Source organism: Anastrepha obliqua, unplaced genomic scaffold, assembly GCF_027943255.1.
Source record: "Anastrepha obliqua isolate idAnaObli1 unplaced genomic scaffold, idAnaObli1_1.0 ptg000009l, whole genome shotgun sequence".
Classification (NCBI taxonomy): Eukaryota; Metazoa; Arthropoda; class Insecta; order Diptera; family Tephritidae; genus Anastrepha; species Anastrepha obliqua.
In genome coordinates this window covers 292,637-306,763 of record NW_026562178.1, presented here as the reverse complement: position 1 = coordinate 306,763, position 14,127 = coordinate 292,637, and the positions used below count along the sequence as shown (strand labels likewise).

The window sequence follows — 14,127 nt, the reverse complement described above, 5'->3', positions numbered from 1 at the left end:
TGTAAACTTACAATCTAGTAAGTTGCTAAAGTATTAAAGAAATATGTATATTTTCGGCATCAATTGGGTGATATAAATATTATATATACATTCTGTCAAAAAAGTACCGGGAATTGTTCAATAAAACGCAAAAAAATTGTTTAATCATCAAAATTTATTTTTTCGCCTTCAAAATAGGCTCCATTCGGACCAATACACATATTACATGCCAATGATTAATCCAGTCATGAAAGCACCTTTTGAATGCGTTTGAAGAGATATTATTCAGCTCCTTCAGCGAATTCTCTTTAATGGCCTCTATCGACCCAAAGCGGCGTCCGCTTTGGGGGCTAAAGCCGGTGAATACGGTATTGCGAATTGATTCGTAAGACACGCTAAGGTCACGAGCTAACTCCCTCAAACTTAAATGATGGTTTTCCCGCACCATTTCCGTGACTTTGTCCACGTTTTCATCCGTTGAAGAAGTTAATGGGCGACCAGATCGAGACAAATCTTCCACGACTTCTCGGCCTTCTGCAAAAGCCTAATTCCACTCGTAGACCCGTGTTTTTGATAAAGCACACTTGCCATAGGCTTTCTGCATCACTTTCATCGATTCGGTACACAAAATCCAGTTCAAAACTTAACGTTCAAAGATTTAAGGCAAAGTCTTTGTTCGATATTTTTATCCATTGTGAAAATCGCAGAACACACCTACTGATCTGTTGACTGATATAAATAAATGCGAAAAACAAGCTAATTGACAGATCACGCTCGAGCTCTGTGATACTATAGAGGACAGTTGCACCCACATTCCAGCAAAAAAAATTTAGACATATGTGTTACGCGCGTTTTTTAAATGAACAAGTCTCGATTTTATGACAGAATGTACAGCGATACTAATTATGAAAATGAAGGAAACGGTTGGTTTATTTAGATACAATATAAATTACATATTACAATCAAATGCGCGTGAGCTCTTTGTCATCTTGGAATGAAGCTATAATATATTTAGTACTGCCATAAGTTCTTTTCCAAGTTAACTCCGCTATGGATATGAAAGTATAGTACTTTTTTTAATGTATTTTATTTAATCATGTAAATATTAAAAAATAAATTTAAATTTTTATTCGAAATAGTCACAATTTGATTTTGCACAAGCCTTCAAACGATTGGGCCTTTCAGCTATTGCAGCACGCACGGTTTCCATGGATATTGACATCACTGTTCGAGCCAAAGATTGTTTGAGATTCTCCAAATTTCTGCGAGGTCTTCGACAGGTCATGTTCTCCAATTCTGACCACAAATTGGAGACCAATGGATTCAGATCTGGAGTTCCAGACGGCCAACCTTCTGCTGCTATGAACCCAGGAGTATTGTTTTTTAGCCACTGCTGGTTTGCCCTATGGGCTGGAATCTTACGGCAAGATCCAACGCTATCCATTGAAGAGAGTACTGCTCAACTGCCTCACCACTTTGGAACAACATTTCTTGCGTTTTTAAAAGTTTTAGCATGGAATTTGTCGTTTTGCTTATTAAAAACTCTTTCAACAGTGAACATTTTCTCATCAGTGAAAAGAATATTTTCATGACCGTTGACCGCGTGCCACCGAAAAAAGACGACAGTTGAGCGACGGAAGGCCTTCATGTGGAGACCATCTCTAATTAGTCTTGACATGGATCTCGTCGATACATTCATTTCCCTGTACATGATTATCTGCTTTCTACGAATTCTTTCTCGAACGGCTTTTATGGCTGCACTGCTTTGAACCACACGAGGACGACCACTCTCTCGATATATTAAGTTCCCCACTCCAGTTTTAGCAAGTGAAATTTGTCACGCAACTGAGTATAAATTATGAGTAGATAATGCATACGAACAAAAGCAAAAAAAACGCTACTTTTTTCTACGAATTTGCTCTCGTCGTATGCATTCTAAAATTTGTTACCGAAATTATGGCAAGACTAAGTAATATAAAACGTTTGTTATAATATTGCTTGACCCATAATTAACTAAATGTCGAGATTCAATAGCAATAAATCGAGCGAAGGTTTTATTTTTATATTAACAACGTAGGTACTGGAAATACTAAGAGAGGCTCTGGCACTCACGCTTTCCTTACACACGCAGACATGCACACCAAGAAAAAAAAACCGGTAAAAAGTCCTAGATACAGCTAAAAATATGGCCAAAAACATAATAACATGACTAATTAGTTAAACAATTAACAGCTGCTCGTTGTTCTCTTTACAATTTGTTATTTCAGTACTTTCCTTGCTGCTAGGCTTAGCCGTATACTTTCCAAGGACCATTCAATGACATCTTGGGTCAAGAAATCAGATGGTACTTGGACTGCTACAACAAAAATCCTCAGAACTTCTCTTAAACACCCATTTTTCCGGATGCAGAGCTAACGAAAATGGGAGTGGAAATATTAGGCGGAGCCAATATGATCCTCCGCATCTCGCAGACATTATAAATAGAAAGAATAAAGTTGCATGGGCAATCAAATCTTTTGGGGATTATCCCAAAAATGATACAGAAAACTCTGGACAGTATCGTTCCGTGGGTCAATAGAGGAACTCCACAAGAAAGGGTACTATCGCTACTTCTCTGGTTATGTGTGATAAGGAAAATCTTGATTAAACTTGATAGAGGTGGCGTATGCTTATGATGTGGTGATAATGGCATCAGGACTGTCTCCTAACGCGATCAGTGAGATCATTAATGGGGTGCTAGGTGAGCTCAACTCTTGGACTACATGAATTAACGCTTTGTACCACTAGACACAAAGTACCAAATTTTACCCTACCACTAATTAATGAACATACTCTCTCAACATCATCCAGCACAAAATCGTAGGAGTAATCTTGGCCCCAAACTTAGCCGGAAAATGAACATTGAAGAACGGATACGGAAAGTAGAAATTGATCTGTATGCCTGCAAACGTATGCTTGGAAGAAGATGGGGTCTTCAACCTAAATATACTTTATGGTTGCATAAGGCGGTTATACGACCAATTTTAACGTACGGATCGGTATTGGTGGTAAGCTCTTGGAAGAGATTACAATATCAATCTACTTAGCAGAATACAAAGATTAGCCTATGCATCTAGATCGGACATCTAGAGGGACATTCCAGTCTATTACTGCGACAAACTCAGTTCACCTCGGGGAGGACTGATTACATCATACCAACTGTGACATTTTACATGAATTTTTCCTCCTACTTTCCATGGAGTAAATGACTTTTACTAAACAATTTCGACACTACAGTCTACACAGATGGTTAAAAAATGGATTGTGGCGTTGGAGCTGCTACTTAATCTCATAGACTTAGAATTGGTTACCTTATTATGGGTCCCGCGACATCAGAACATTGAGGAAAATGAAAAAGCGGACGAACTAGCAAAAGGGAGACCTGCCATGAATAACATTATTGCAGAACCGTTATCCACACTACTGGGTGCAATCAAGACACAACCAGAGAAAAAGGAAACGGTTTTCCATTTACTCTATGAATGCTCTGCCTTATGACATTCTCTCCGTCAACCCTTGGCAAGCCACTGTTCGAGAGTCTCGAACAGCTGTCAGGCTTACACGTGAACAACCTAATAAGGTCTAAACTGCACAGACTGGATATAGTCATGCTGTAAAATAACCCTTAAGCAAGTTGGTAGCGAGGATATAGCAACGAAATGGTGCGAAAGTGCTAGTTGGATTCTGAATGAATTACGACTTTAACCAACCAACTTTTCTTGCACTTTATAAAATCTTAAATATTTTGCTTTTATAATTTCTTTAACCCTTCATATGTAAGTGTGTAGCAGCCTGCAAATATATGCACCCGTTAATTGTTTTTGCATTTAACCAAAACATTCATATTTTTATTTAATTCAGTTATAAGCATCAAATAAAAATAAAATCTAAATGTATAATTAAAATAAAAAAAAAAGTAATAATAATAAAAGCGCATTTAGTAATCAGCTGCGCCCCAAATATTTAAAAACACTAATTTCAACAAAATTAATAAAACGAAACAAAAAAGCTAAAATATAATAACAATTAATAATACTTTAATAAACTAAGCTTTTACTACCGCAACACCAACAATTGAACTGTTTCTTAATCTCAATGTATCTGTTTTCCAAATATTTTTCTTTTTACTTTTCTTTTCCATTTGAAGGTTATAGGCGGCGAATTGCAAGAGCGCTTGATTCCGGTACCCTACAGCAAGAGCAACACTGATCAAGCTGTAAGCTTTCCTTTTTATCTTCTGCTATAACTAAATTAACTAGTGTTTGTTCTGCTACTGAGTTTATCTTTTCCCTTTTTAACTTTAATATTAAAAAAAAAACGCTTTTAAATGGTTCTTTTTTTATTAATTATTGTTTTCAAATATGCTGTCCGTAGAAAGTGCAGAGTTTTATTTTACTGGTTTTTGAAATATCAAGCAGTTATTATCATGAACAATTATTTAACTACAGAACAAAATGACTAAATAAGGCAATCAACGATAGCTAAAGCAGGAAAAGTATAGCCCCCAAATGCACTAAGAAGTCGGCCATTATGGTGAATTCCATGTGAACAAATCGTTCCCATAAATTTCAATACAAAGAAAAAAAGCAACGTGGAAAAATTTGTTCCTGTATTGTATTACAATTTATGGGAGTATTTGCTTACATAGAATTTACGATAAGGTCTTATGTATAGCAAATTCCGCTTATTTTGTTTGCCCCCTTAGTTGTGGTATGATTGTTTTTACTATATTGACCGTCATATTTTATCACTTAACCCCTTAGTTGTGGTATGATTGTTTTTACTATATTGACCGTCATATTTTATCTCTTAACTAGTCCAGTTTCTGATTCAGATTTTTAAACTAACTATTTACAATGCTTTATTTATCTACATATTTCCGTTTTGAGCGTTTACGTTGCTTTTATGGTAATTTTGTTTTATGTGTATTATTTCTATGTGCGCATATGTACATATATTTCACTTAAAAATAGTACCTACGCATATATGTATGTATATTTGTAACATGATAACCCTAATGGTTTCGCATGTATATTTATATATATATTTTTTTATTACTATATATTTTATATAATTTATCTCATCCGAACACTTCATAGATTTTGTATTACTCTTTCGTGCCTAGAAAAAGTGCTCTAAACCATATTAATTTTTCATTTTGATCTATAACTCCTAATTCACGAAATAGGAATCAAAAATGGGTTTTAACAGTTACTTTAGTTTTCAGTTTTCCAAACTTTTATAACTAGTAATCTCAGTTGACTATATTTTACAACTCGTAATGAAATAAATGTAATAAAGTTATTAAAAATTATAAAAATATTCTCAATAACTGGTCCTTTTTTTACTTCGCTATATACATATATGTACATATGTAACTCGTAATTCCGCTAATAATAAATTTACATGTAAGTAGACTATCCTCATTTTCGAGCGTAACTCCCAAAATTTCTAATTTAAGAAGGAAATTAGCCATACAAAATTTCTTTCTCATTAATTAGTAATTATAAAATTATCTCACCCTTTAGATACTTTTCTTGTCTAACCTAGTTTTATCGATTATTTTCACGAAGATGAGAAGAAATGTAAAATGTGAAAGTTAACAAAAATGGACGGTGTGAAAGAAAAGGGGTTCATAAAGATATTTTGAACAAAATATTTTATTTTCGCCAACTGTTTAATACTGGCAACAAGTTATGCAACAAAATGTACTATTGCACCTTGTTGATTCCCTTCCATTTCCTTAACAGCACAATATTAATTTACGCGTAAAAATATTAATACTACCAAGCTACCATGAAGAAAATACAAATAGAACGAATCCGACAGCAAGTTATCAGGCTTCGCGTTGTTTGGACTTCGGACTTTGTAAACAGAAAGATCAATCATTGAGTAAGTAATAACATAGTCACAACCACTAAATTTTTGGCTAACGGGTATATTGATGCGGTCGGTCGGGTAAAAAGAAGAGGAAGGGCGAATCGTTGTAAAAAGTTCGATACACGAGAAACGATGTCTTTGCTCATATACACAGTGCCTAAGCACTGAGCAAGGGTACGGTAAACGTACATACATATGTACATACAGTGGTCACACAATTTATTCGTACACTCACAGTTTATAAACAGATACACCTGATACCTAGCACGATGTATACAAACGAACAACATTTTGATATATTCGTAAAGAATAACATATTTATTTAATATTTAAGGAACAAAAACTTTCAATTTCATTTCTGGTATTAGAGAACTTAAGGAAATAACGAAATAAGGCACAATTTTATGAAAACATATTATTCGTACATAGCTATATAAGGAACATTTTTTTTTAAATAATGAAAAAACAAGTATTTAGTACTTTGTTGGGTCGCCTTTAGCTTTGATAACTGCTTCCAAACGTCGTTGCACACTTTTTACCAATACCTTGTTTTCATTAGCTGCAATTTACGCCCACTCAACACTTAAAACTGACTTTAATAACGTTTTTGATGTTATTTTGTGCTTTGGTTCAGATCCGGTGATTAAGATGAATATTTAAGCTGCTTACAGTGGTAAATAAGCCATTCTTACACGAGATTAGATGAGTGTTTTGGGTGATGGTCTTCTGGGAACAAGAACCCTCTAGCATAGTCCAAGTTTAACGGCATTATCATGCAAATTATTCCTCAAAATGTTTAGATACAGATGTTTGTCCATTTTATCATTAATAGAAAACATTTTTCCTACTCCAGATGCAACTATGCACAATGCACCCCCAAACCATTGCATTTCCTCCTCCATGCTTAACGATAGGAATACAATTTTTTTCTATGCTCTGTATTTTCTTTTCGGCCCATCTGATCTGGAAACATTAAATTTCGGCTCATCATTGAATATGACGTTTTCCCAAAAAGAATCCGGTTCATTTATGTATATAATATTTGGCGAACTCCAATATCTTCTTTCTGTTAATATGTGAAATGTAGGGCTTGTGGCGTGCCACATTGCTATGATAACCATCGTTGTGCAGACAATTACGGACTGTTAATGGGCTTACTTTTTTATGCAAAGACTCTAGATGCTTTCCATTTCAATTCAACCGGGCTATTCGGGTAATGTTCTTCGATTTCGATGTAACTCAAATATGTTGCTCTCTGGTCAAAATAATGAGACACGTATTTTTTTGTTCGCCCGAAAAAAATCTTTTTCAAGAGTTATCGGCAATTTGTTTTTCGGCTCAAAATCGATTTTTTTTAATTATATAAGAAACATTTTTTTTAAATGCCCATAACTTAGTCAAAAATGAACCGATTTTAATAACTTTGGGTTCAAAATGATCGTCATTACTTATACGACCGACTTCATGTAGAAACAATTGCAAAAAAGTAGTTGAAAATTTTTTATTTAGCAAAAAAGAAAAAAATTGAAATTTTTTCGAAATTCAACATTTCAAAACGTGAATTTTTTTTGTATAACTTTTTCGAAATCAAGAGGACACCTCAAACTTCAATTGAGCTGAATGCCCAGTAGCTAAAATGCGTTGTTTTTGAGTAATGAATTTTTGAGCAAAAAACCTGTTTCGCACTTTTTGTTTTTTGGAAAATAAAAAATTTTCAACTACTTTTTTGCAATTGTTTCTACATGAAGTCATTTGTGTAAGTAATGACGATCATTTGGACCCAGAATCATTAAAATCGGTTAATTTTCGACTAAGTTATGGGCATTTAAAAAAAAAATCCTAATATAGATGCTTTCCATTTCAATTCAACCGGGCTATTCGGGACATGTTCTTCGATTTCGATGTAACTCAAATATGTTGCTCTCTGGTCAAAATAATGAGACACGTATTTTTTTTGTTCGCCCAAAAAAATTTTTTTCAAGATTTATCGGCAATTTTGTTCTTCGGCTCAAAATCTATTTTTTTTTTCATTATATAAGAATTTTTTTTTTGTTAAATGCTCATAACTTAGTCAAAAATGAACCGATTTTAATGATTCCGGGTTCAAAATGATCATCATTACTTACACGAATGACTTCATGTGGAAACAATTGCAAAAAAGTAGTTGAACATTTTTTATTTTCCAAAAAACAAAAAGTACGAAACAGGTTTTTTACTCAAAAATTCATTACTCAAAAACAACTCATTTTAGCTACTGGGCATTCAGCTAAATTGAAGTTTGAGGTGTCCTCCTGATTTGGAAAAAATTATAAAAAAAAACAAATACACTTTTTGAAATATTGAATTTCGAAAAAATTTCAGTTTTTTTCTTTTTTGCTATATTAAATAAAAAATGTTCAACTACTTTTTTGCAATTGTGTCTACATGAAGTCGTTCGTGTAAGTAATGACGATCATTTTGAATCCAGAATCATTAAAATCGGTTCATTTTTGACTAAGTTATGAGCATTTAAAAAAAAAAAATTTCTTATATAATTAAAAAAAATCGATTTTGAGCCGAAAAACAAAATTGCCGATAACTCTTGAAAAAAATTTTTTTCGGGCGAACAAAATAATACGTGTCTCATTATTTTGACTAGGGAGCAACATATTTGAGTTACATCGAAATCGAAGAACATGACCCGAATAGCCCGGTTGAATTGAAATGGAAAGCATCTCTAGAACATTTTGGCATAGTATTGTGGAGGTTATTTTGGAATTTTGCGCGCCTGATGCTACTATGTTGCGTTCCGCACGTAAAGTCAATATTTTTCGCCTGCCGGCTTGGTGGTGATTAGTTTCCAATGTACCAGTATTAACATAATTAGCAATAACACTTTGCTCCGTATAATGCAATTTGACATTTTTTTGTCGATTTCGCGCAGAGATTTGTTTCCCATGTACAATTTAATAAAAATTTTACGCATTTCTAATGGTAAATGCGCACTTCGTCCCATTTTGCCACTTCCAATAGAGATATTACGCGCAACTGAAACTGAATCAGCAAGAAAAACTAAAAAAAACCTATATTTTTTCGTTTTCAGCAATATTAGTAAAAACACAAACGATTTTTACTGTTACTTTTGTAGTAACAATATCAGCATGCCTGCCTTCCTTGGAATCCCTCAGTGTGAGTTGAAATAACGGGACTTTCATTTGCGGCAATTCATCAGGAATGTAACATTCTTACACTGACCCAAAAAAAAAAATATTGTCACAGCAAATATTTTGCGCAAAGCTGAAGTTGTTTTTTGTACCACGCAGGGTGTACGAATATATTGTGTGACCACAACATATATTCCTGCATACATTTCTATGTACGCACTAATGTTTCATATTTGATGCTATAGCCAAATTTTGATTTGTCAATTTTCAATTTTTATACAAAATATTTTATTTAAACCACCAATGTTAATATTTTATCACACTTTGTATCTCTATGAAAAATAAGCAGATAACCAAATACCCTTACATCAGTTATAAATACGCGGAATAATACATCTTTTTGTACTAAATATTATTACTTAAGTATATTAATTTTTTTTATCTAGCCGACGAACCTGGCAGTCAGTGTTTTAAATTTATTCATCATTGTTTCTCTTTGTATAATAAATAAATAAAAGAAAATAAAAATGTATTTAAATATTTATGTCGAAATAAAGTAGATTATTTTATACCTACCATTGTATTTGTACCATTAGACATTCTATATTCCAAATAGGAGTTAGAAGATCTCTTATATCAATAGATCAAAAATTTTACTTAATATTGACTTATATACAAATATGTGCATACATATTTCGATTTATCTATAAAGGTTAATAAAATATATGTCCTTATTTATTATTTACTTAATTTGCCGTCCCCCAGTCGATATTGCAAATATTGTACTTACAAAAACAAAATACTTTCATAGGCGCAGAAGCAGCATTCAAAATGTTCTTTAATATGATACAAGAAAAACTATTTTATTCATAAACGCAAGCGCATATTTCTCAAAACGAGGCTCGATCATTCATAAAACGAGCCCACCACACCTTCCTTTACGCACCTGAGCTGTCCATAAGCTTATTTTTCTTGAGGAATTTTTGTCGTAGCAAGTGCCGTATATACGAGAAGTGTTCAAAAAGTATCGCGAATTTTGAATTTTCGCAGGTTACGTACATATATTTGAATTTCGATTTTTCTGTGGTGATATGTTGGTACTTATGCCGACGAGTTTGGCCATTTTGAATGTTCAGTTAATTGTTGGCTGCTGCTTTGCTTGCACGTGTTTCGGCTCGTCCTCGATTTTTACTTATTCAAAAAGATGGATCAAAGAACCTGTATCAAATATTGTGTGAAAAACGAATGGTATTCGCCAATCGTGCTGAGGACCTAGACATATCGATTGGCGAAAACAGTATCGCGTGAACATTGCTAATGAGATGTTGAACTCTGTCCGCGACGACCCAAATTTGCTCCAGAGGGTCATAACTGGTGACGAATCGTGGGTTTATGGTTATGGAAATCAAAGCTCAATCATTTTAATGGAAGCTGCCGCTCGAACCAAGACCGAAAAAAGCCCGCCAAGTTCGGTCGAATGAAAAAGTTTTGCGTACCATTTCCTTCGATTGCAGAGACGTTGTGCGTCATGTGTTCTTGCCACAGGGTAAAACGGTCAATAAGGAATATTACCTGTAAGTTGTGCGCAATTTGCGCGAAGCAATCCTCCAGAAGCGCCCGGATTTGTAGAAGAACAAATCTCTTGCATCACGATAACGCCCCTGCTCACACATCGTTGCTTGTGCGCGACTTTTTGGCCAAACACAACACGCTAATAATGCCACAGCCACCGCATTCCCCAGATCTGCCCCCCTGTGACTTTTTCTTGTTCCCAAAACTGCAAAGGCCCATGAAAGGACGACGCTACGCTACGATTAACGAGATAAAGAAGGCGGAGCTGACCAAGATAAAAAAAAAATGATTTTTTGAAGTGCTTCGAAGATAGGAAAAGCGTTGGCACAAATACATAATATCTCATGGGGACTACTTTGAAGGGGACAAAATAGATATTAATCAATAAATAAATAATTTTTGAAAAAAACACAAAATTCGCGATACTTTTGAATACACCTCGTACATGCGTCTTCTAAATGCGCGACAGAATGACGACAGTCGTAGCGAATGGTGATTGTTTCAGCAGCTGTGTGTCAGTTGCGCGCAGAAGCACACACTAATGATGTAAACAAAACCCACCGTAGGCTTAAAACAAATTGACGTGTTCGAAATGTCGTACTATTAAAATTCATTCCTTTTTGTTCTTTCACAGAAGATAAATACTTAAGTTAGATTTATCTTCTCGTATGAGATTATCCAATTAACAAAAACTGTACGCAATAAGTAATATAGCCGTAAAGTTAGAAACTTACTTGCGAAGTTAGCAATATATACACTGCACACAAAAATTAAGGGAGCAGTAAAATTTCCTAAATTTCTTAGTGATTTTTGAAAAGCTGTATCTCGGTGAAAAATTGGCGCACGGAGTTCCACATAAATCATTTAGAAGCTTTAAACTTCTAGTTTTAAGATCTTTAAGCAAATTTGTTGTTTGTTTAACGGTTATTTTGCAATCGTTAGTGAAAGGGCGACACAAAAATTTTCGAAATTTTTTCCTTTTTTTTTGATTGCACGGGCTTGGACAAATTTGTCCGACTAAAACTAGACATACAGTCAACTCGCTTGATTATTTAGCTTGAATTTGCTTTTATTTGAATTCTCGCTACGATCATTTCTCTCTGAGATATCCGCATTTTACGAAAAAATTCCATTTTATCTTTGATCATTGATATCTCAACAACTAATAACCCAACAATAAATCAAATAATGGTTTTGCAAAGTGGAATAAATTTCCTATAAGATTGTAATTAAATTTTTTGAGAAAAAAATTTTTTTACTCTTAACGTTGGTTTGAAGTGAAGACAGAAAAACGCCTTTTTACGGTTTTTCAGAAAATCTATCGCTCACTTACAAATATTAATGCGGGAACTCATGTTTCCAGGGATTTTTACAGCTTAATATTCCACTAATAACCCTGTAAATTTTTAAATCGATCCATCAAACCGTTTTTAAAAAAAAAAATTGAATTTTTTTTTGTTTTTTTTAACTTAATAAGTTACTAATGCAAAAATGTAAAAAAAGTTGAAAAAAATTGTTTTTTCAATTTCATGTAATAATGTTTAGCCAATGTTTAAAAACAATGCACTTGTTTCTATAATCCTTTTGCAATATTTTGATCAATCGGTCCGGAAAAACGGCTTGATAGATCGATTTAAAAATTTACAGGGTTATTAGTGAAATATTGAACTGTAAAAATCCCTGAAAAATGAGTTCCCGCATTAATATTTGTAAGTGAGCGATAGATTTTCTGAAAAACCGTAAAAAGGCGTTTTTCTGTCTTCACTTCAAACCAACGTTAAGGGTAAAAAAATTTTTTTCTGAAAAAATTTAATTAGGATCTTATAGGAAATTTATTTCACTTTCCAAAACCATTACTTGATTTATTGTTGGGTTATTAGTTGTTGAGATATCAGTGATCAAAGATAAAATGGGCTTTTTTCGTAAAATGCGGATATCTCAGAGAGAAATGATCGTAGCGAGAATTCAAAAAGAAGCAAATTGAAGCTAAATAATCAATTCAATAAATAATTTAATAACGTAATTAAAAGTACCGTTTATATTTTTTATCAAGATTTTTCAAAAAGTAATTAGCAAACAAATAAAATTAAAATAAAAAAAAGTGAATATACGGAGACGCCGGTTCCAGAATTTGAGTCTGGTGCCAAGAAATCATTGAGCAATTCAATGAAACAAATAAAACTTTGTAGCCACCAGCGTGCTACAAGTATCCGAGCTCACACATCAAACTCACATATCGAACTCAGACATCAATTGACCTCTTAAACATATTAACAGCTCGGAGAGGGAGAATTCTGACGCCGCTGCTGGTATTGAGCAACGTCATCTTGCATAGCCGTATTGGTTTTGCGGGGATACCAAATTCAGACATTGCGGCATAAAGATAACTACTTTTCGTACTGCCGGAGGCAGCTTTGAAGTCGACGAAAAGATGTTGTGTGTCGATTCTCCTTTCATGGGTCTTTTCCACGATTTGGCGAATAGTTGGTCGATGGTAGACTTTCCGGGTCTAAAGCCACACTCATAAGGTCTAATCAGGTGGTTGATGGTGGGCTTCAGCTTTTCACACAATACGCCCGCTAGAACCTTATAGGCGATATTTAGAAGACTAATCCCGCGGTAATTGACACAGATTGCAGGATCACCCTTCTCATGGATTGGGCAGAGCACACTTAAATTCCAATCGGCAGGGACACTTTCATCCGACCATATTTTTCATAGAAGCTGATGCATACACCTTACCAGCCCCTCGCCACCATGGTTGAATAGCTCACCCGGCAGCTCGTCGGTTCCTGCGGCTTTGTTGTTCTCTAGCCGCATTATCGCTTTTCTCACCTCGTCATGGTCGGATAGCGGAACAACAATTCCGTCGTCAACGATTGGGGTATCCGGATCTCTCTCTGATATGCGCAGCTATCACTATTTAACAGGTTCGAGAAGTGTTCCCTCCATAATTTAAGTATGCATGCTCTGTATGTCAGTCACCAGATCGCCGTCTTTGGTCTTACAGGAAAACGCTTTGATCTTAAAACCTTCTGTAAGCCGCCGAACTTTCTGGTAGAGTTTTTGGGGGGTGTTCCTATTGATCGAAATCTCAAGCTCCTCGTACTCACGTATTTCGGCCTCTCGTTTCTTCTTTCGGAAAATACGTCTGTTTTCCTTTCTTAGCTCTCGGTAGCGATCCCATGTGGCTCGCGTTGCGCCCGATCGCAGCGTGGCTCTATAGGCAGCATCCTTTCTTTCTGCGACAGCACGACATTCCTCGTCGTACCAACTGTTTTTTTTCGGGCTTGCTGGAATCCGATTTCTTCTTCGGCGGCGATACGTGGAGAACGAGAAATGTTGATCCACTGTTCGTGCCGGCCGGTTTCTTGGGTAGTACTCCTTGAGAGCAGGAGGGAGAGTCGAGTGGCGAATCTTCTGGCTGTCTATTGTGATTGCAGCTTTTCGATGTTGAACATTTTTTGCGTAGGTAGATGTGCATTGTTTGCTACACAGCGGCGTGGGCGCAGTT

The 14,127-nt window shown here is 35.0% G+C and overlaps 1 protein-coding gene across 2 annotated transcripts in view; it reads left to right on the top strand.

Annotated features, from left to right (window-relative positions):
* LOC129251163 (uncharacterized) overlaps positions 1-14,127 on the top strand; it is a 118,833-nt gene that overhangs the window by 48,352 nt on the left and 56,354 nt on the right. The window contains exons 1-2 of one of the 2 annotated variants that reach the window (XM_054890522.1): positions 1,515-2,136; positions 4,166-4,234. In XM_054890522.1, the coding sequence (XP_054746497.1) occupies positions 2,113-2,136; positions 4,166-4,234 (93 nt within the window). In that variant the 5' untranslated portion in view covers positions 1,515-2,112. Of the gene's footprint in view, positions 1-1,514; positions 2,137-4,165; positions 4,235-14,127 lie in introns of those variants that run through there. The other variant, XM_054890523.1, reaches the window with a different exon arrangement.